The 20,120-nt window shown below is 43.9% G+C and overlaps 1 protein-coding gene across 5 annotated transcripts in view; it reads right to left on the bottom strand.

Annotated features, from left to right (window-relative positions):
* Window positions 1-20,120, bottom strand: part of exoc2 (exocyst complex component 2) — a 142,364-nt gene that overhangs the window by 31,919 nt on the left and 90,325 nt on the right. For all 5 annotated transcript variants that reach the window (XM_065009170.1, XM_065009169.1, XM_065009171.1 and 2 more), the window contains 5 exons: window positions 18,637-18,755; window positions 7,237-7,356; window positions 3,602-3,726; window positions 3,451-3,519; window positions 3,186-3,343 (listed from right to left, as the gene is read on the bottom strand). In XM_065009170.1, coding sequence (XP_064865242.1) covers window positions 3,186-3,343; window positions 3,451-3,519; window positions 3,602-3,726; window positions 7,237-7,356; window positions 18,637-18,755 — 591 coding nt within the window. The remainder of the gene's footprint in view (window positions 1-3,185; window positions 3,344-3,450; window positions 3,520-3,601; window positions 3,727-7,236; window positions 7,357-18,636; window positions 18,756-20,120) is intronic.

The raw sequence follows: 20,120 nt of genomic DNA, 5'->3' as shown, positions 1-20,120 counted from the left end.
ACCCCCGCCCCCCCCTTTGTTCAGGGACAAATTATTCAATTTCTGTTAGTCACATGTCTGTGGAACTTGTTTAGTTTATGTCTCAGTTGTTGAATCTTATGTTCATACAAATATTTACACGTTAAGTTTGCTGAAAAAAAACACAGTTAACAGTGAGAGGACGTTTCTTTTTCTGCTGAGTTTAGTCTGGTTAGCCATTTGATGGCTTGGAGGTAGAAGCTGTTGAGAAGCCTCTTGGACCTAGACTTGGCGCTTCAGTTCCGCTTGCCGTGCAGTAGCAGAGAGAACAGTCTATGACTAGGGTGGCTGGAGTCTTTGCAATTTTTAGGGCGATCCTCTGACACTGCCTGGTATAGAGGTCCTGGATGGCAGGAAGCTTCCAGTAATGTACTGGGCCATACGCACTACTATCTGTAGTGTCTTGCGGTCAGAAGCAGAGCAGTTGCCATACCAGGCAGTAATGCAACCAGTCATGCTCTCGATGGTGCAGTTGTAGAGCTTTTTGAGGAACTGAGGACCCATGTCAAATCTTTGTCTCCTAAGGGGGGATAGGTTTTGTTGTGCCCTCTTTACGACTGTCTTGGTGTGCTTGAACAATGATAGGTTGGTGGTGATGTGGATACCAAGGAACTTGAAGCTCTCAACCTGCTCCACTACAGCCCCGTCGATGAGAATGGGGGTGTGCTCGGTCCTCCTTTTCCTGTATTCCACAATCATCTCCTTTGTCTTGATCACGTTGAGGGAAAGGTTGTCATCCTGGCACCACACAGCCAGGTCTCTGACCTCCTCGCTATAGGCTGTCTCATCGTTGTCAGCGATCAGTCCTACCACTCGTGTCATCAGCAAAATTAACGATTGTGTTGGAGTCATGTCTGGCCATGCAGTCATGATGTGAACAGGGAGTACAGAAGGGGACTCAGCACGCACCCCTGGGGGCACCGTGTTGAGGATTAGCGTGGCGGATGTGTTGTTAGCGACCATTACCACCTGGGGGTGGCCCATCAGGAATTCCAGGATCCAGTTGCAGAGGGAGGTGTTTAGTCCCAGGGTCCTTAGATTAGTGATACGGATTGAGGGCACTATGGTGTTGAACGCTGAGCTGTAGTCAATTAATAGCATTCTCACATAGGTGTTCCTTTTGTCTAGGTGGGAAAGGGCAGTGTGGAGTGCAATAGAGATTGCATCATCTGTGGATCTGTTGGGGCGGTATGCAAATTGGAGTGGGTTTCTGGGATAATGGTGTTGATGTGCGCCATGACCAGCATTTCAAAGCACTTCATGGCTACAGATGTGAGTGCTACGGGTCGGTAGTCATTTAGGCAGGTTACCTTAGTGTACCTGGGCACAGGGACTATGGTAGTCTACTTGAAACATGTTTGTATTACAGACTCAGACATGGAGAGATTGAAAATGTCAGGAAAGACACTTGCCAGTTGGTCAGCGCATGCTCAGAGTACATATCCCGGTAATCCGTCTGGCCCTGCGGCCTTGTGAATGTTGACCTGTTTAAAGGCATTACATCGGCTACGGAGAGTGTGATCCCCCAGTCGTCCGGAACAGCTGATGTTCTACATTTACATTTACATTTAAGTCATTTAGCAGACGCTCTTATCCAGAGCGACTTACAAATTGTTCTCATGCACGTTTCAGTGTAACTTGCCTCAAAGCAAGCATACAAGTAATTTAGCTCGTCTGGTAGGCTTGTGTCACTGGGCAGCTCGCGTCTGTGCTTCCCTTTGTAGTCTGTAATAGTTTGCAAGCCCTACCACATCCGATGAGCGTCGGAGCCGGTAAAGTACGATTCGATCTTAGTCCTGTATTGATACTTTGCCTGTGTGATGGTTCGTCGAAGGGCATAGCGGGATTTCTTATAAGCTTCCGGGTTAGAGTCTCGCTCCTTGAAAGTGTCAGCTCTACACGTAACCTCAGTGCAGATGTTGCCTGTAATCCTTGGCTTCTGGTTGGGAAATGTACGCAGACACTGTGGGGACGACATCATCGATTCACTTATTGATGAAGCCAGTGACTGATGTGGTGTACTTCTCAATGCCATCGGAAGAATCCCGGAACATATTCCAGTCTGTGCTAGCAAAACAATCCTGTAGCTTAGCATCTGCTTTATCTGACCACTTTTTTTATTGACCGAGTCACTGGTGCTTCCTGCTTTAGTTTTTGCTTGTTAGCAGGAACCAGGATAGAATTATGGTCAGATTTGCCAAATGGAGGGCGAGGGAGAGCTTTGTATATATGAGTCTCTGTGTGTGGAGTAAAGGTGGTCTAGTTTTTTTCCCTCTGGTTGCACATGTGACATGCTGGTAGAAATGAGGTAAAATGGATTTGTGTCTCCCTGCATTAAAGTCCCCGGCCACTAGAAGCGTCGCCTTTGGATGAGTGTTTTCCTGTTTGCTTATGGGCGTATACAGCACATTGAGTGCGGTCCTCATGCCAGCATCAGTTTGTGGTGGTAAATAGACAGCTACGAAGAATATACATGAAAACTCTCTTGGTAAATAGTGTGGTCTACAGCTTATCATGAGATACTCTACCTCAGGCGAGCAAAACCTTGAGACTTCCTTAGAAATCGTGAACCAGCTGTTGTTTACAAATATACATAGACCGTCACCCATTGTCTTACCAGAGGCTACTGTTCTATCCTGCCGTTACAGTGTGTCCCGCCAGCTGTATGTTATTCATGTTGTCGTTCAGGCACGACTCAATGAAACATAGGATATTGCAGTTTTTAATGTCCCGTTGGTAGGATATACGTGCTTGTAGTTTGTATATTTTATTATCTAATGTACGTTGGCTGATAGGACCAATGGTAAATACAAATTACCCATTCGCCGCCGGACCCTTACAAGGCACCCCGACCTTCGTCCTCGATATCTCCGTCTCTTTCTACAGCGAATTACGGGGATGAGGGAGTTGTCGGGTGTCTGGACTAAATACTTCTCGTCCGACTAGTTAAAGAACAAATCGTCTTTCAATACGAGGTGCGTAATCGCTGTCCTGATTTCTATAAGCTTTTTTTGGTCATAATAGACGGTGGTAGGAACAATATGTTCAAAATAAGTAACAAATAATGCGAAAAAACACACACAATAGCACAATTGGTTAGGAGACCGTAAAACTGCAGCCATTCTCTCTGGCGCCATTATCAATACACTAGAGCGAGGTGTCCATACCTGACAGTGTGTATGACCTGTGTGAGCCAGGTTCCAGTGAGTTCAGTCTTACTCTCCCAGCCACCATACAGCCTCAGCTCCAGCTCAGTCAGAGTAGAGGGGAGGAGAGCACCTCTCACCAGCTTCACCAGGCGATGGGTCACCTCCTCAATCATTTTCTACAGACATATCAAATATATAACACAAACCATTTCAGGAAGTAAAACTACACACAGAAAGAGAGTCTGAGGTTTACCAAAAGTATATCTAACTCAACAAAACGTACCTTAAAGTCGTTCTGTCTCTGTCTGGCATTCTTCTTCGATTTCTCCACCTGGCCAGATTTCTCACCAGTCTGTTTAAAAAACAACAGACACAGTGCTTGAGGACTGATATAGGTGTGTACAGAGAGTATGTGTATATGTGTGTGTGTGTACCTCGCTGAAGAGGCTGCCGTTGACGTAAGAGATCCAGAGCTTCCAGAAGTTGGGCAGCTGGCCAATCACCACGTCCGACAGCTTCTCCACAAACTGCACCTGCTGGGGCGTCTCATAACGCCAGGCTACAACACACACAGGAGACAGACAGGTTACAGACCACAGGTAGACAGGTTACAGGCAGACAGGTTACAGACCACAAGCAGACAGGTTACAGAGGGACAAGAGAATGGAGTGGAGTAATATAGTGTTGTACATAAAGTATAGTTCACGATGAAGTGTTACAAATCTACATTGTCCACAACACAGGTTGAGAATCGCTGGTAGTGTGTGTATAGACGGCATCCCTCGCCACATCCTCAGAGTATACACAGACCAGCTGGCTGTAGTGTTTACAGACATATTCAATCCCTATCCAGTCTGCTGTCCCCACTTGCTTCAAGATATCCAACATTGTTCCTGTACCTAAGAAAGCAAAGGTAACTGAATTAAATTACTATCGCCCCGTAGCATTCACTTATGTTATCATGAAGTTCTTTGAGGGGCTAGTTAAGGTTCATATCTGCCTTACCGGACACCCTAGACCCACTTCAATTTGCTTACCACCCCAATAGATCCACAGACGATGCAATCGCCATCGCACTGCACACTGTCCTACGGGCCAGCAGTGGGACGGGACCGCAGTGTAGCAGGTGGAAAGCTTCAAGTTCCTTGGCGTACACATCACTGACGATCTGAAATGGTCCACCCACACAGACAGTGTGGTGAAGAAGGCGCAACAGGGCCTCTTCAACATCAAGAGGCTGAAGAAATTTGGCTTGGCACCTAAAACCCTCACAAACCTTTACAGATGCACAATTGAGAGCACATCTTACCGCCGTAGTGTATTACACACAGTAGTGCGTTCTGCCCAACGTATCACTGGGCGTAAACTACCTGCCCTCCATGACACCTACAGCACCCAATGTCACAGGAAGGCCAAAAAGATCAAGGAGGACAACATCCACCCGAGCCATCATCCAGAAGGCTCAATCAGTACAGGTGCATCAAAGCTGGGACCGACAGACAGCTTCTATCTCAAGGCCATCAGACTGTGAAATAGCCATCACTAGGCGGCTTCCACACGGTTACGTAACCCTGCACCTTAGGGGCTGCTTCCCCACTTACATAGACTTGAAATCACCGGCCACTTTACAATGGAACACTAGTCACTTTAATAATGTTAGCATATTTTGCCTTTATACTCATCTCATATAATGTATTCTATTCTACTGTATTTTAGTCTATGCCACTCTGACATTGCTCATCCTAATATTTAAATATTCCTTAATTCCATTATTTGACTTTGTATGTATTGTTGTGAATTGTTAGATATTACTGCACTGTTGGAGCTAGAAACACAAGCATTTCGCTACAACCGCAATAACATCTGCTAAACATGTGTATGTGACACATTTGACTTGATTTAACTTGATATATTGTTATACTGTACTGTAATCAAATCAAACTTTATTTGACACGTGTGCAGAATACAACATGTGTAGACCTTACCGTGAAATGCTTACTTACAAGCCCTTAACCAACAGCGCAGTTCAAGAAGAGTTGAGAAAATATTGACCAAATAAACTGAAGTTTAAAAAAATGTAAGTAACACAATAAAATAACAATAATGAGGCTATATACACGGGGTACCGGTACAGAGTCAATTTGCAGGGGTACAGGTTAGTCGATTTGTACATATAGGTAGGGGTGAAGTGGCTATGCATAGATAATAAACAGCGAGTAGCAGTAGTGTACAAAACAAATGGGGGGGGGGTGGTCAATGTAAATATTCCGGTGGTCATTTGATTAATTGTTCAGCAGTCTTATGGTTTGGGGGTAGAAGCTGTTAAGGAGCCTTTTGGTCCTAGACAAATTGAGCTCCCGAGTGGCGCAGCATTCTAAGTCTGTATCAGAACCGACCGTGATTGGGAGGCCCATAGTACTCCCAATCCCCAGCGTCGTCCAGGGTTTGGCGGTGTAGGCCGTCATTGTAAATAAGAATTTGTTCTCAACTGACTTGCCTAGTCAAATAAAGGTTAAATAAAAACACAAAATAAAATATATATCTATATATATATAGATATATATAAACTCAGCAAAAAAATAAACGTCCCTTTTTCAGGACCCTGTCTTTCAAAGATAATTCGTAAAAATCCAAATAACTTCACAGACCTTCATTGTAAAGGGTTTAAACACTGTTTCCCATGCTTGTTCAATGAAACATAAACATTTAATGAACATGCACCTGTGGAACGGTCATTAAGACACTAACAGCTTACAGACGGTAGGCAATTTAGGTCACAGTTATGAAAGTTAGGACACTAAAGAGGCCTTTCTACTGACGGAAAAATACCAAAAGAAAGATGCCCAGGGTCCCTGCTAATCTGCGTGAATGTGCCTTAGGCATGCTGCAAGGAGGCATGAGGACTGCAGATGTGTCCAAGGCAATAAATTGCAATGTCTGTACTGTGAGACGCCTAAGACAGAGCAACAGGGAGACAGGACGGACAGCTGATCGTTCTCGCAGTGGCAGACCACGTGTAATAACACCTGCACAGGATTGGTACATCTGAAAATCACACCTGTGGGACAGGTACAGGATGGCAACAACAACTGCCTGATTACACCAGGAACGCACAATGCTCAGACTGTCCGCAATAGGCTGAGAGAGGCTGGACTGAGGGCTTGTAGGCCTGTTGTAAGGCAAGTCCTCACCAGACATCAACTGCAACAACGTCGCCTATGGGCACATACCCGCCGTCGCTGGACCAGACAGGACTGGCAAAAAGTGCTCTTCACTGACGAGTCGCAGTTTTGTCTCACCAGGGGTTATGGTCGGATTTGCGTTTATCGTCGAAGGAATGAGCATTACACCGAGGCCTGTACTCTGGAGCGAAATCGATTTGGAGGTGGAGGGTCCGTCATGGTCTGGGGCGGTGTGTCACAGCATCATCGCACTGAGCTTGTTGTAATTGCAGGTAATCTCAACGCTGTGCATTACAGGGAAGACATCCTCCTCCCTCATGTGGTACCCTTCCTGTAGGCTCATCCTGACATGACCCTCCAGCATGACAATGCCACCAGCCATACTGCTCGTTCTGTGCGTGATTTCCTGCAAGACAGGAATGTCAGTGTTCTGCCATGGCCAGCAAAGAGCCCGGATCTCAATCCCATTGAGCACGTCTGGGACCTGTTGGATCGGAGGGTGAGGGCTAGGGCCATCCCCCCAGAAATGTCTGGGAACTTGCAGGTGCCTTGGTGGAAGAGTGGGGTAACATCTCACAGCAAGAACGGGCAAATCTGGCACAGTCCATGAGGAGGAGATGCACTGCAGTACTTAATGCAGCTGGTGGCCACACCAGATACTGACTGTTACTTTTGATTTTGACCCCCCCCCTTTGTTCAGGGACACATTATTCCATTTCTGTTAGTCACATGTCTGTAGAACTTGTTCAGTTAATGTCTCAGTTGTTGAATCATGTTTTTTTCATACAAATATTTACACGTTACGTTTGCTGAAAATAAACACAGTTGACAGTGAGAGGACGTTTCTTTTTTTGCTGAGTTTATATAGTGTAGCTAGTGTTACTCACTGCTGGGGCGGGGAGTACGCAGACTGCACCCCCTCTTCAGAGAAGCTGTGTCTCTGATCCTGCTGAGGGCCGACGGGCGAGGGTCCCCCTCTAGATCCAGGGCTATGGCCCCCAACCCCACTGAGATGGTGAAATAGAGGGAGAGAGAGAGCAAGACAGAGAGAGAGAGAGAGAGATGAACCCACAGGATCAAATACTTGAGAGATTAAATCAACCGTTTTCATAATAACTCCACATTCCTCAATAATCTCAGCAGGCTTTCACACCAAACAGTCCCCTCCTTCTTTCTTTATTTGTCTTCTGATCCATCTCTCCCCTTGCCAGCGATGCAGAGAATGCCCCGTTGTTTCAGAGTGATGAGCGAGAGGGGAGGAGGAGAAGGGAGCAAAGGGGAGCTGAGGAGAGGGCAGTGGGTTTGTACAAGGCAGAGGTGAATTCAGTTTAGCTGGGCAGAGTGATGTCTGTTGGATCTGGGACAGATTACATTATAAGTAAAAAAAAAAAGATTACAGATTAGATTTGTAAGTCGCTCTGGATAAGAGCGTCTGCTAAATGACTTAAATGTAAATGTAATTACGCTGGCTTGATCAGGCCATTTACTGCACTCCAGTCTCCACTAGATGGGGAAAGAGAGCTACAGTGCTGCTCTCCACGAGATGGGACATCACTAGTTACCACAGCCACAAAGTCAGAAAGCCTGCCAACTCAATCAATCAGATGAGGCAGTGTATGTTGGCTCAGAAAGCCCGCCTACCTGACCAATCAGATGTATTCCAGTTCGCGGAAAACGCCTCATTTTCGCCTCAGAGTCGAGTTCAAGTTTGAGGACCAAATAGAAAAATACACTATATGACCATTAGTATGTGGACACCTGTTCATCGAATATCTCATTCCAAAATCCTGTGCACTAATATGGAGTTGGTCTCCCCTTTGCTGCTATAACAGCCTCCACTCTTCTGGGAAGGCTTTTCACTAGAAGTTGGAACATTGCTGCAGGGACTTGCTTCCATTAACACTTTTCGGGTTACTATATGATTCCATATGTGTTATTTCATAGTTTTGATGTCTTCACTATTATTCTACAATGTAGGAAATAGTAAAATGAGTATTTGTGTCCAAACTTATGACTGGTACTGTATATATATATATATATATATACACACACACTACCGTTCAAAAGTTTGGTGTCACTTAGAAATGTCCTCGTTTTTGAAAGAAAAGCACATTTTTTTGTCCATTAAAATAACATCAAATTGATCAGAAATACAGCGTAGACATTGTTAATGTTGTAAATTACTATTGTACCTGGAAACGGCTGATTTTCTATGGAACATCTACATAGGCGTACAGAGGTCCAATATCAGCAACCATCTCTCCTGTGATCTAATGGCACGTTGTGTTAGCTAATTCAAGTTTATCATTTTAAAAGGCTAATTGATCATTAGAAAACACTTTTGCAATTATTTTAGCACAGCTGAAAACTGTTGTCTGATTAAAGAAGCTATAAAACTGACCTTTAAACTAGTTGAGTATCTGGAGCATCAAAGTATATTTGTTACGTGCGCCGAATACAACAGGTGTAGGTAGACCTTACAGTGGAATGCTTACTTACAGGCTCTAACCAACAGTGTAAAAAAAGGTATTAGGTGAACAATAGCTAAGTAAAGAAATAAAAACAACAGTAAAAAGACAGTGAAAAATAACAGTAGCGAGGTCTCTCAGCATTTGTGGGTTCGATGACAGGCTCAAAATGTCCAGAAACAAAAGTACTTTCTTCTGAAACTCGTCAGTCTATTCTTGTTCTGAGAAATGAAAGCTATTCCATGCGAGAAATTGCCCAGAAACTGAAGATCCCATACAACGCTGTGTACTACTCCCTTCACAGATCAGAGAAAAAACTGGCTCTAAACAGAATAGAAAGAGGAGTGGGAGGCCCCGGTGCACAACTGAGCAAGAGGACAAGTACATTAGAGTGTCTAGTTTGAGAAGCAGATGCCTCACAAGTCCTCAACTGGCAGCTTCATTATATAGTACCCACAAAACACCAGCCTCAACGTCAACAGTGAAGAGGCCACCCCGGGAAGCTGGCCTTTTAGGCAGAGTTCCTCTGTCCAGTGTCTGTGTTCTTTAACCCATCTTAATCTTTTCTTTTTATTGGCCAGTCTTAGATATGGTTTTTCTTTGCAACTTTGCCTAGAAGGCCAGCATCCCGGAGTCACCTAATATACTTGTCTACTTGCTCAGTTGTGCACCGGGGCCTCCCACTCCTCTTTTTAAACTTAGAGCCAGTTTGCGCTGTTCTGTGAAGGGAGTAGACAAAATGAAAGTCAGGGTAAAGTACTGATAGAAACAACACCACTAGAACGCCTACAGATCCTTACTGTAAATGCAGTAAGAAAAAGAGCTGACTTATTTCCAAAACATATGACACACTCGCTCTGTTGTGGTCAGTGAGCTTGGTGAATCCCCCAGATTGAAGGGCTGCAGGCTGACTGTGCACAAGCACTAACCAAACCCTTCCATCTACAAATGTTAGTAAACTACAAGGTGAGTCAGATAAACCAGGAAAGAGACCATAAGCACCCTCCAGAGAAGCACACAATCTTTCATACACACACATTTATACACACATACAGGGCCTTCAGAAAGTATTCACCCTGTACTTTTGCACATTTTGTTGTGTTACAGCCGAATTTAAAATAGATTACATTTAGATTTTATGTCACTGATCTACACACAATACCCCATAACGTCAAAGTAGAATTATGTTTTTAGAAATTATTTTTTATTAAAAACTGAAAAGCTAAAATGTCTTCAGTCAATAAATATTCAACACTTTTGTTATGGCAAGCCTAAATTAGTTCAGGAGTAGAAATGTGCTTAACAAGTCACAGAATATGTTGCATGGACTCTGCAATAGTCGTGTTTAACCTGTTTTAAATTACTACCCCATCTCTGTACCCCACACAAACAATTAGCTATAAGGTCTCTCTGTCGAGCAGTGAATTTCAAGTACAAATTCAACCTCAAAGACCAGGGAGGTTTTCCAATGTTTCGCAAAGAAGGACACCTACTGGTAGATGGCATTGAGTATCCCTTAGAGCATGGTGAAGTTATTAATTACACTTTGGATGGTGTATCAATACACCCAGTCACTACAAAGATACAGGTGGAGAGGAAGGAAACCGCTCAGGGATTTCACCATGAGGCCAATGGTAACTTTAGAACAGTAACAGAGTTAATGGCTGTGATAGGAGATAACTGAGGATGGATTAAACAACATTGTAGTTACTCCACAATAGTAACATAACACACTCTTCATATTTTCAAGCATGGTGGTGGCTGTATTATGGTATGGGTACGCTTGTCATCGGCAAGGACTAGGGAGTTTTGACTTAAATCGGCTTGAAAATCTATGGAAAGACTTGAAAATGGCTGTCTAGCAATGATGAACAACCAACTTGCATTTTTACTCTTCAGTCATTTAGCACAGCATTTGCCAAACTCGGTCCTGGGGCCCCCCTGGGTGCACGTTTTGGTTTTCGTCCTAGTACTACACCGCTGATTCAAATACCCAACGCAACACTGATTTAGCAGACGCTCTTATGCAGAGCAATTAAGGTTAAGTACCTTGCTCAAGGGCACATCAACAGATTTTTCATCTAGTCTGCTCGGGAATTTTCTACAACTTTGGCATTACAGAGTATTTTGTGTAGATCGTTGACAAAAGATGACAAATCCATTTTAATCCCAATTTGTAATACAACAACATCTGGAAAAAGTCTAGGGGTGCGAATACTTTATGTTTGGAAGTACATATTTAAGCATACACACAACCCGCAAGCACAAAGACACAAAGCAATGGGCACACAGACAGACAGAGATTCTGCACATATGGAGCTGCGTTCTCTCTCGCTCTCATTCCTGGCCATGTTATAGAGAGAGGGATCAGAGCTGTTGCTGTTGATACAGGTGTTGGGTGAACCCTTTCCCATGGTGTCCAGGATGTGTGTGTGGGTGTGCCTACTTATATAATGAATATGAGTTTGGGGGGGCTAAAATGACGAAACATTAAAGCTTTAAACCTCTCACTAAAAGCTTCACTCATACATAAATTGTACTTAAACCCCCAAATGGTTATCCAGTACATTATTAAGAAAGGCTCATCTGTTGTTCAAAAACTACATATTTGCCTTTATACAGATTACAACTTCTCTCCAATTGAAAATTAAATTGTTTTAAATGATTGCCCTTTCTTGAACAAGCCATACAAATCTGGTTACAATTTTACCCTCCAGAAAAGAACAAATATTACAACAAATGTTATGGTTAAACTCAAATATACTGATTAATAAAAAAACATTCGGTATGGAACATTTTTATTATATTTATTAACAATATTATGAATATAAACAGTGGACTTTTCACATATGCAGCTATCGAAAATATATGAGAATGTCTGCTCAAAAGAAACTTATAACCAACTGATTGTAGCATTACCACAAAAATGGAGGAGGCAAGTGGAAAAGGGAGAAGGTAGGGAACTGCCATATACACTGGGGCAAAAAAGTATTTAGTCAGCCACCAATTGTGCAAGTTCTCCCACTTAAAAAGATGAGGCCTGTAATTTTCATCATAGGTACACTTCAACTATGACAGACAAAATGAGAAAAAAAAATCCAGAAAATCACATTGTAGGATTTTTAATGAATTTATTTGCAAATTATGGTGGAAAATAAGTATTTGGTCACCTACAAACAAGCAAGATTTCTGGCTCTCACAGACCTGTAACGTCTTCTTTAAGGGGCTCCTCTGTCCTCCACTCGTTACCTGTATTAATGGCACCGGTTTGAACTTGTTATCAGTATAAAAGACACCTGTCCACAACCTCAAACAGTCACACTCCAAACTCCACTATGGCCAAGACCAAAGAGCTGTCAAAGGACACCAGAAACAAAATTGTAGACCTGCACCAGGCTGGGAAGACTGAATCTGCAATAGGTAAGCAGCTTGGTTTGAAGAAATCAACTGTGGGAGCAATTATTAGGAAATGGAAGACATACAAGACCACTGATAATCTCCCTCGATCTGGGGCTCCACGCAAGATCTCACCCCGTGGGGTCAAAATTAATCACAAGAACGGTGAGCAAAAATCCCAGAACCACACGGGGGGACCTAGTGAATGACCTGCAGAGAACTGGGACCAAAGTAACAAAGCCTACCATCAGTAACACACTAAGCCGCCAGGGACTCAAATCCTGCAGTGCCAGATGTGTCCCCCTGCTTAAGCCAGTACATGTCCAGGCCCGTCTGAAGTTTGCTAGAGAGCATTTGGATGATCCAGAAGAAGATTGGAGAATGTCATATGGTCAGATGAAACCAAAATATAACTTTTTGGTAAAAACTCAACTCATCGTGTTTGGAGGACAAAGAATGCTGAGTTGCATCCAAATAAGCATGGGGGTGAAGCATGGGGGTGTAAACATCATGCTTTGGGGCTGTTTTTCTGCAAAGGGACCAGGACGACTGATCTGTGTAAAGGAAAGAATGAATGGGGCCATGTATCGTGAGATTTTGAGTGAAAACCTCCTTCCATCAGCAAGAGGATTGAAGCAGAAACATGGCTGGGTCTTTCAGCATGACGATGATCCCAAACACACCGCCTAGGCAACAAGCATTTCAAGGTCCTGGAGTGGCCTAGCCAGTCTCCAGATCTCAACCCCATAGAAAATCTTTGGAGGGAGTTGAAAGTCCGTGTTGCCCAGCAACAGCCCCAAAACATCACTGCTCTAGAGGAGATCTGCATGGATGAATGGGCCAAAATACCAGCAACAGTGTGTGAAAACCTTGTGAAGACTTTTGACCTCTGTCATTGCCAACAAAGGGTATATAACAAAGTATTGAGATAAACTTTTGTTATTGACCAAATACTTATTTTCCACCATAATTTGCAAATAAATTCATTAAAAAATCCTACAATGTGATTTTCTGGAAGAAAAAAATAGTCATAGTTGAAGTGTACCTATGATAAAAATGACAGGCCTCTCATCTTTTTAAGTGGGAGAACTTGCACAATTGGTGGCTGACTAAAACTTTTTTGTTTCACTGTATTAAAAGATACAAATTGGCTGAAAGGAACTGGCATAAATAGAAAAATATACCAGTTTCATTTGAGGACAAAAATGTTGATACAGTAGCTGCGCCGTACAGGTTGCAAAATAAATGGGAAGAGAATTTTGATGTACCAATTCCATGGCACATGGTTTATTAACTGGTACAAAAAACAACACTTGATTCAACACTGAGTTTTTCAATTTAAATGATTATACAAAATTCATGTCACCAACAGAATGCTATATATACGGGGCATACAACAATCTCTGCACTGTAGATTTTGCTGCTATTTATTCTGGTATTGCCCCTATGTAGCTTGTTTCTGGTCACAGGTTCGGGAATGGTTAAAAAATTACAACATTCACTTAAAATGAACTCTACAAATAGCAGTGTTGAGCGATTTGGAAAGACATAGTCAGTCAATAAATACTATAATAATACTCATAGGAAAGGCTCACAATCTGTGGATTCTATATGATTAGAAAGGTTCAAAATGTACGTGAAACATCACAAAATTGAAAATTATATGGCACATGGAAACCAAACGATGATGGTCTATGGTGATAGGTGGGATGGGCTGAGAGTGGCTGAGGTTGAGATTAAAGAGCTGAGGTCTATGGTTGAGATTAAAGAGCTGAGGTCTATGGTGATAGGTGGGATGGGCAGAGAGTGGCTGAGGGTTGATTAAAGAGCTGAGGTCTGGTGATAGGTGGGATGGGCTGAGGGCTGAGGGTTGAGATTAAAGAGCTGAGGTCTATGGTGATAGGTGGGATGGGCTGAGAGTGGCTGAGGGTTGAGATTAAAGAGCTGAGGTCTATGGTGATAGGTGGGATGGGCTGTGATTGGCTGAGGGGCGGGATTAAAGAGCTGAGGTCTATGGTGATAGGTGGGATGGGAGGGTTGAGATTAAAGAGCAGAGAGGTGGCTGAGGGGCTGAGATTAAAGAGCTGCTGAGGTCTATGGTGATAGGTGGGATGGGCAGAGAGTGGCTGAGGGTTGAGATTAAAGAGCTGAGGTCTATGGTGATAGGTGGGATGGGCTGAGAGTGGCTGAGGGTTGAGATTAAAGAGCTGAGGTCTATGGTGATAGGTGGGATGGGCTGTGATTGGCTGAGGGGCGGGATTAAAGAGCTGAGGTCTATGGTGATAGGTGGGATGGGCAGAGAGTGGCTGAGGGTTGAGATTAAAGAGCTGAGGTCTATGGTGATAGGTGGGATGGGCTGAGAGTGGCTGAGGGTTGAGATTAAAGAGCTGAGGTCTATGGTGATAGGTGGGATGGGCTGTGGCTGATTGGATTAAAGAGCTGAGGGGTGATAGGTGGGATGGGCGGATTGGCTGATTAAAGAGCTGAGGTCTATGGTGATAGGTGGGATGGGCAGAGAGTGGCTGAGGGTTGAGATTAAAGAGCTGAGGTCTATGGTGATAGGTGGGATGGGCTGAGAGGGGAGATTAAAGGCTGAGGTCTGAGATTAAAGAGCTGAGGTCTATGGTGATAGGTGGGATGGGCTGTGATTGGCTGAGGCTGAGGGGGATTAAAGAGCTGAGGTCTATGTCTGTGATTGGCTGATTAAAGAGCTGAGGTCTATGGTGATAGGTGGGATGGGCTGAGAGTGGCTGAGGGTTGAGATTAAAGAGCTGAGGTCTATGGTGAAGAGCTGAGGTCTATGGTGATAGGTGGGATGGGCTGTGATTGGCTGAGGGGCGGGATTAAAGAGCTGAGGTCTATGGTGATAGGTGGGATGGGCTGAGAGTGGCTGAGGGTTGAGATTAAAGAGCTGAGGTCTATGGTGATAGGTGGGATGGGCTGTGATTGGCTGAGGGGCGGGATTAAAGAGCTGAGGTCTATGGTGATAGGTGGGATGGCTGAGGGGTTGAGATTAAAGAGCTGAGGTCTATGGTGATAGGTGGGATGGGCTGTGATTGGCTGTTGAGGTCTATTAAATGGGCTGAGAGTGGCTGAGGGTTGAGATTAAAGAGCTGAGGTCTATGGTGATAGGTGGGATGGGCTGTGAGTGGCTGAGTGGCGGGATTAAAGAGCTCATGTTTGGTCATCTATTATTGTTATGTGTTTGCTTTATATAAAAGTATGCAATATGTGTACGTAAAATGTATTTGTAAAATGTAGCAGAAAAGCTGTAAAAACCAAACAAGATGTGTCCTCTGAAGAAGGGGGGTGGTGGATGGGTTAATAAAAAAAAAAAACATATATATATTTTTTAAAGCTGATAAATTAATTTGTAGCCAGCCAAATTGTTCGGGGCTGCCCTGCTGCTGAGGAGAGAGAGAAAGTGAAAGAGGAGCCTTGACCTAGGCTACTGTTGATTGCGAAGATGGAGGCCTTTTTCATTGAAGTAAAACAAAAGTTAGAGAGTATGCCTATAGCGAAACGCCTACAAGGCAGGGCTCCAGACTGCAACCTTTTAGTTGCCTTTTGTGAGCCTTTGACTTGGCTGTGCGAGTTAAAAAATATGTATTGGTCGCATTGGTGCTGGCTGCACAATTATTCACCTCACTAAAAACGTCCTATGTTGGTCAAACAGTAAAGTAGGCTACATTATCCTCATGATTCCTGTAATGACAGTGTCTGCCGGCCCCTGTACCTGTTTTCCTGGGGCCTGTTTTTGTGTCGAGCGAGCCACTCTCCCTTTCCCGGGATGAAAAAATGCTCTGGGAGAAAGAACGTTTTCTGATTGTATAACATTTTAAAATCCTATTGCTGGGAAAACACAGTTATCTTGTTGTCACAGATGGAGAGAGGATGTTCTCAGCTTTCTGTAGGTATTTCTCAACTCTCAATTATAAGTTCCATAGCAACTATTTTACAAGGATATTTCATATGGATTTGAGGTACGGAGTGAGAGAATTGCGCATTGGCCATTGCGATTGTATAGGTCTCATTGTCAGGTCAGTACAGGTGCATCAAAGCTGGAACTGAGAGACTGAAAAACAGCTTCTATCTCAAGGTCATCAGACTGTTTTATAGACAACACTAGCACATTAGAGGCCACTTTAATAAATGGAATACTAGTCACTTTAATAAACTTTACATATCTTGCATTACTCATCTCATATGTATATACTGTATATATTCTATTCTACTGCATCTTAGTCTATGCCGCTCTGACATTGCTCGTCCATATATTTATATATTCTTAATTCCTTTCTTTAGATTTGTGTGTATTGGGTATATATTGTGAAATTTTTAGATATTACTTGTTAGATATTACTGCACTGTCGGAGATAGAAACACAAGCATTTCACTACACCCGCAATAACATCTACTAAACACGTGTATATGACCAATAACATTTGATTTGATTTGACTGCTAGCTCTGCACTGATCGCTGCTATGCTACAAACCAACTAACCACACATCAACATGTGATTAATTAGTTTCAACCAAAGGAAAATACAGCTAATTCACGTTTTAGGATCATTTTCTGAGGTAATTATAACATCCTAGAATGGGCTTCGGAACCGTCACGTTCTAGACCGGAACATTCCGGAGCATTCCGCTACCCCAGGAATGAAAGAGGAAAATTACATCAGTTACTGTAGACACAACCAATCAATCACAGAGTTAATAGGCCTGCCCTGCCAGGTGTGACTCTGACAATAGGGTGTGTGTGTGATGATGATGGATGTCAGAAGTGAGAGTGGAGCTGGTGGAGGAAGGGTTTGAGAGATACTGGCCGCGGGTGGGAGGGGTTGTGGTTAAGGGATGTTTTTGGGAAGCACTGGTTTCGGGGCTGGGGTTGGAGGGCGGGGGTGAGGGTGAGGGAAGCGGGGATGTGGTCTACAAGTGTAAATGGCTGCCAGGTATATGTAGAGTAGCTGAGCTCACAAGACAAGACAGGGGGCCAGGAGACAGCTGCTGCTGCAGAGTGTGTGTCTGTGTGTGCTTTGATATTCAATGTTTTCTTTAAATAATTCCCTAAGTGAAACTGAGTGACTGGTGTCATCCATGTACTTACATACAGTAGGCCTATATACTCTGAGCCCTCACTAAATTCACACATCTGACTTCCTGACTCTGTGTAGACTAACAGCTGACTGACAGGTGTCCATGTCTGTTGTGATGTGTAACTAACTCCATCCCAGATATGAGAGAAGCAGATCCGTGTAGAGCCCCCATATTCATCACCCTGAGCCCCGGAAACCACTGTTCCCCTTATCATTAGCCCTGTTTATACTCGGACTCCACTGCGTACGGCAGTCACCACCCACGTAGTGTTCTGTGTATGTGTGTCTGGGCTTGTGAATATGAGCATAGTACGTGTGAGCGTCTGTCTATGAGCATACTGTGTGTAAACAGTGAACTCCAAAAGTATTGGGACAGTGACATTTTGTTGTTGTTTTGGCTCTATACTACAGCACTTTGCATTTGAAATGATAGAATGACTAGGACAAATTCACTTATATGTGTATTAAAGTAATCAAAAGTTTAGTATTTGGTCCCGTATTCATAGCATGCAATGATTACATCAAGCTTGTTGGATGTATTTGCTTTTTGTTTTGGTTGTGTTTCCGATTATTTTATGCCCAATAGAAATTAATGGTAAATAATGTATTGTGGAGAACTCTTTTCGGTTCCATGTAGAACCCTTTGTGGATATGGTTTTACATGGAACCCAAAAGGGTTCTTCAAAGGGTAATCCTATGGGGACAGCCGAAGAACCCATTTAGGTCCTAGATTGCACCTTTCTAAGAGTGTAGTCCCGAATGAATCATGAATAATGAGTGAGAAAGTTACAGATGCAAAAATATCATACCCCCAAGACATGCTAACCTCTCTTTATTGTAATGGTGAGAGGTTAGCGTGTGTGTGTGTGTGTGTGTGTGTTCATGCGTTGCTGTACTATTCTTCCTGAGAGGATGGTTTCACATCCACATTTTCCTGCTGGCTGATTTAACAGAGAAACAGCTTAATTGGGGTTAATTGTTCCAATCCATCTGTGCGGCCGCACGCGGTGTGTGTCGGGCCCTGAAACCCAAGTCCAACGCCAAGAGTCCCCCTCTTTCATCTTTTTCATACGCTCATGAAAAAATAAACACACTGACTCCGTCAGAACGAGAGATGGAAAAGGGGAGAGAGGGACGTGGAGAAAAAGAGCAGAGAGGAAAGGGGGAGTGTGTCGGGATATGGCAAAGAGAATGCAAGAATTCTCTTAGTCAACCTAACCAGTCTGACTGAAATGGGGAAATAAGGGCTTTTCTTTCTATATTGCGTGTGTGTGTGACTCTGTGTGTGTGTGTGTGTGTGTGTGTGTGTGTGTCTGTAACTCACCTCTCTGGTCATTGATAAATTCCTCCTTGCAGTTCTGCATCAGTCCGAGGATCCACTTGTGCTGGGCGTAGATACACTGCCAGGCAGGGTCCCCTGGTGCATGCAGGTCAGACAGATACCTGGAAGGAACACACACAGGTAAGAATTAGAATGTGGGCACAGCACTTCACATGTGATGGTGTCAATGCTGACACACTCAGGTAAGAAATGGATTTAAAACAAACACTTCAACATGACACTCTTCAGATTTAAGTCTAAACCCAGCAACCTCCATCTCCTGTAGCCTTTGCCTTAACCTCATCTCCAAAATATCCCCAAACCCTCATCCCCTCCCCAACTTATCCCCCAAATCCTCATCCCCTACTCATCCCCAAAACCTTCATAACCTACTCATCCCCAAAACCTTCATCCCCTCCCCAACTCATCCCCCAAATCCTCATCCTCTACTCATCCCCAAAACCTTCATAACCTACTCATCCCCAAAACCTTCATCCCCTCCCCAACTCATCCCCCAAATCCTCATCCCCTACTCATCCCCAAAACCTTCATCCCCTCCCCAACTCATTCCCAAAACTCTCATCCCCTAAACCTTCATTCCCGCCCCAACTCATCCCCCAAACCCTCCCAAACTCATCCCCAAAGTTCTCAACCCCAAAACCCTCAACCTCTCCCCAACTCATCCCCAAAACCCTCATCCCCTCCCCAACTCATCCCCAAAACCCTCATCCCCATCTCATTACCAAAACCCTCATCCCCTACCCCACTACATTCCCTGTACATCACTCAGTACTGTGTGGGATAATCTCAAATGAGTGAGATACTCTCTCATTGTGGGCTGACACCATCACATAACAGGCAGACCCAACCAGACCAGAATCATTTGTTCCTCATTACAAGGGAATCTCCAGCCCCCAAACCCCTACAAGACACAACAAGCCAACTATTTGGATTCAAACAGTATTCGTTTCCTTTCAAATAGTTTTTAGCATTCGATTAAGTCAGCCTGGATTTCCAGATAGAAACGGTTTGCCCATTTGGGACTATTCTGTTGGTTCCGTTTTTAAATCAGGCAATTTCTATCAAGAGCAACTAAAATATTTGAAGGGAAACAAATACTGTATGAAACTATTTGAAACCATGTCTGACTTTACTCCACCACAACCCCCACCAGAGACCCCCTAGGTTCCCCCTAATGGGTGTAAGGTAAACAGGAGGTTTGGCATGGTGGATGTTTAAAGCCAGCTAGCTCTAATGTAATGTAGCAGGATGAAAGATGGCTGCTGTGATCGTGAGCTGCTCTCTCTGGTTCTGACGGGTCGTTCTGAGTAATAATAAACTATCACAGACCACAACTATGAGGATGGAGGGAGAGGAGTAGAAGAGAACGAGGGAGCAGGAGAAGGGGGAAGAGAGAAAGATGGAGAGCGGAAAAGAGGAAAAAGGAGAGCGAGGGAAATAGAGTAATAAGGAGAGAAAGAGCGACA

Source organism: Oncorhynchus nerka, linkage group LG24 (genome assembly GCF_034236695.1).
Source record: "Oncorhynchus nerka isolate Pitt River linkage group LG24, Oner_Uvic_2.0, whole genome shotgun sequence".
NCBI lineage: Eukaryota > Metazoa > Chordata > Actinopteri > Salmoniformes > Salmonidae > Oncorhynchus > Oncorhynchus nerka.
Note: the sequence above shows the minus strand (reverse complement) of the source record. Positions and strands in the feature narration are given on the sequence as shown.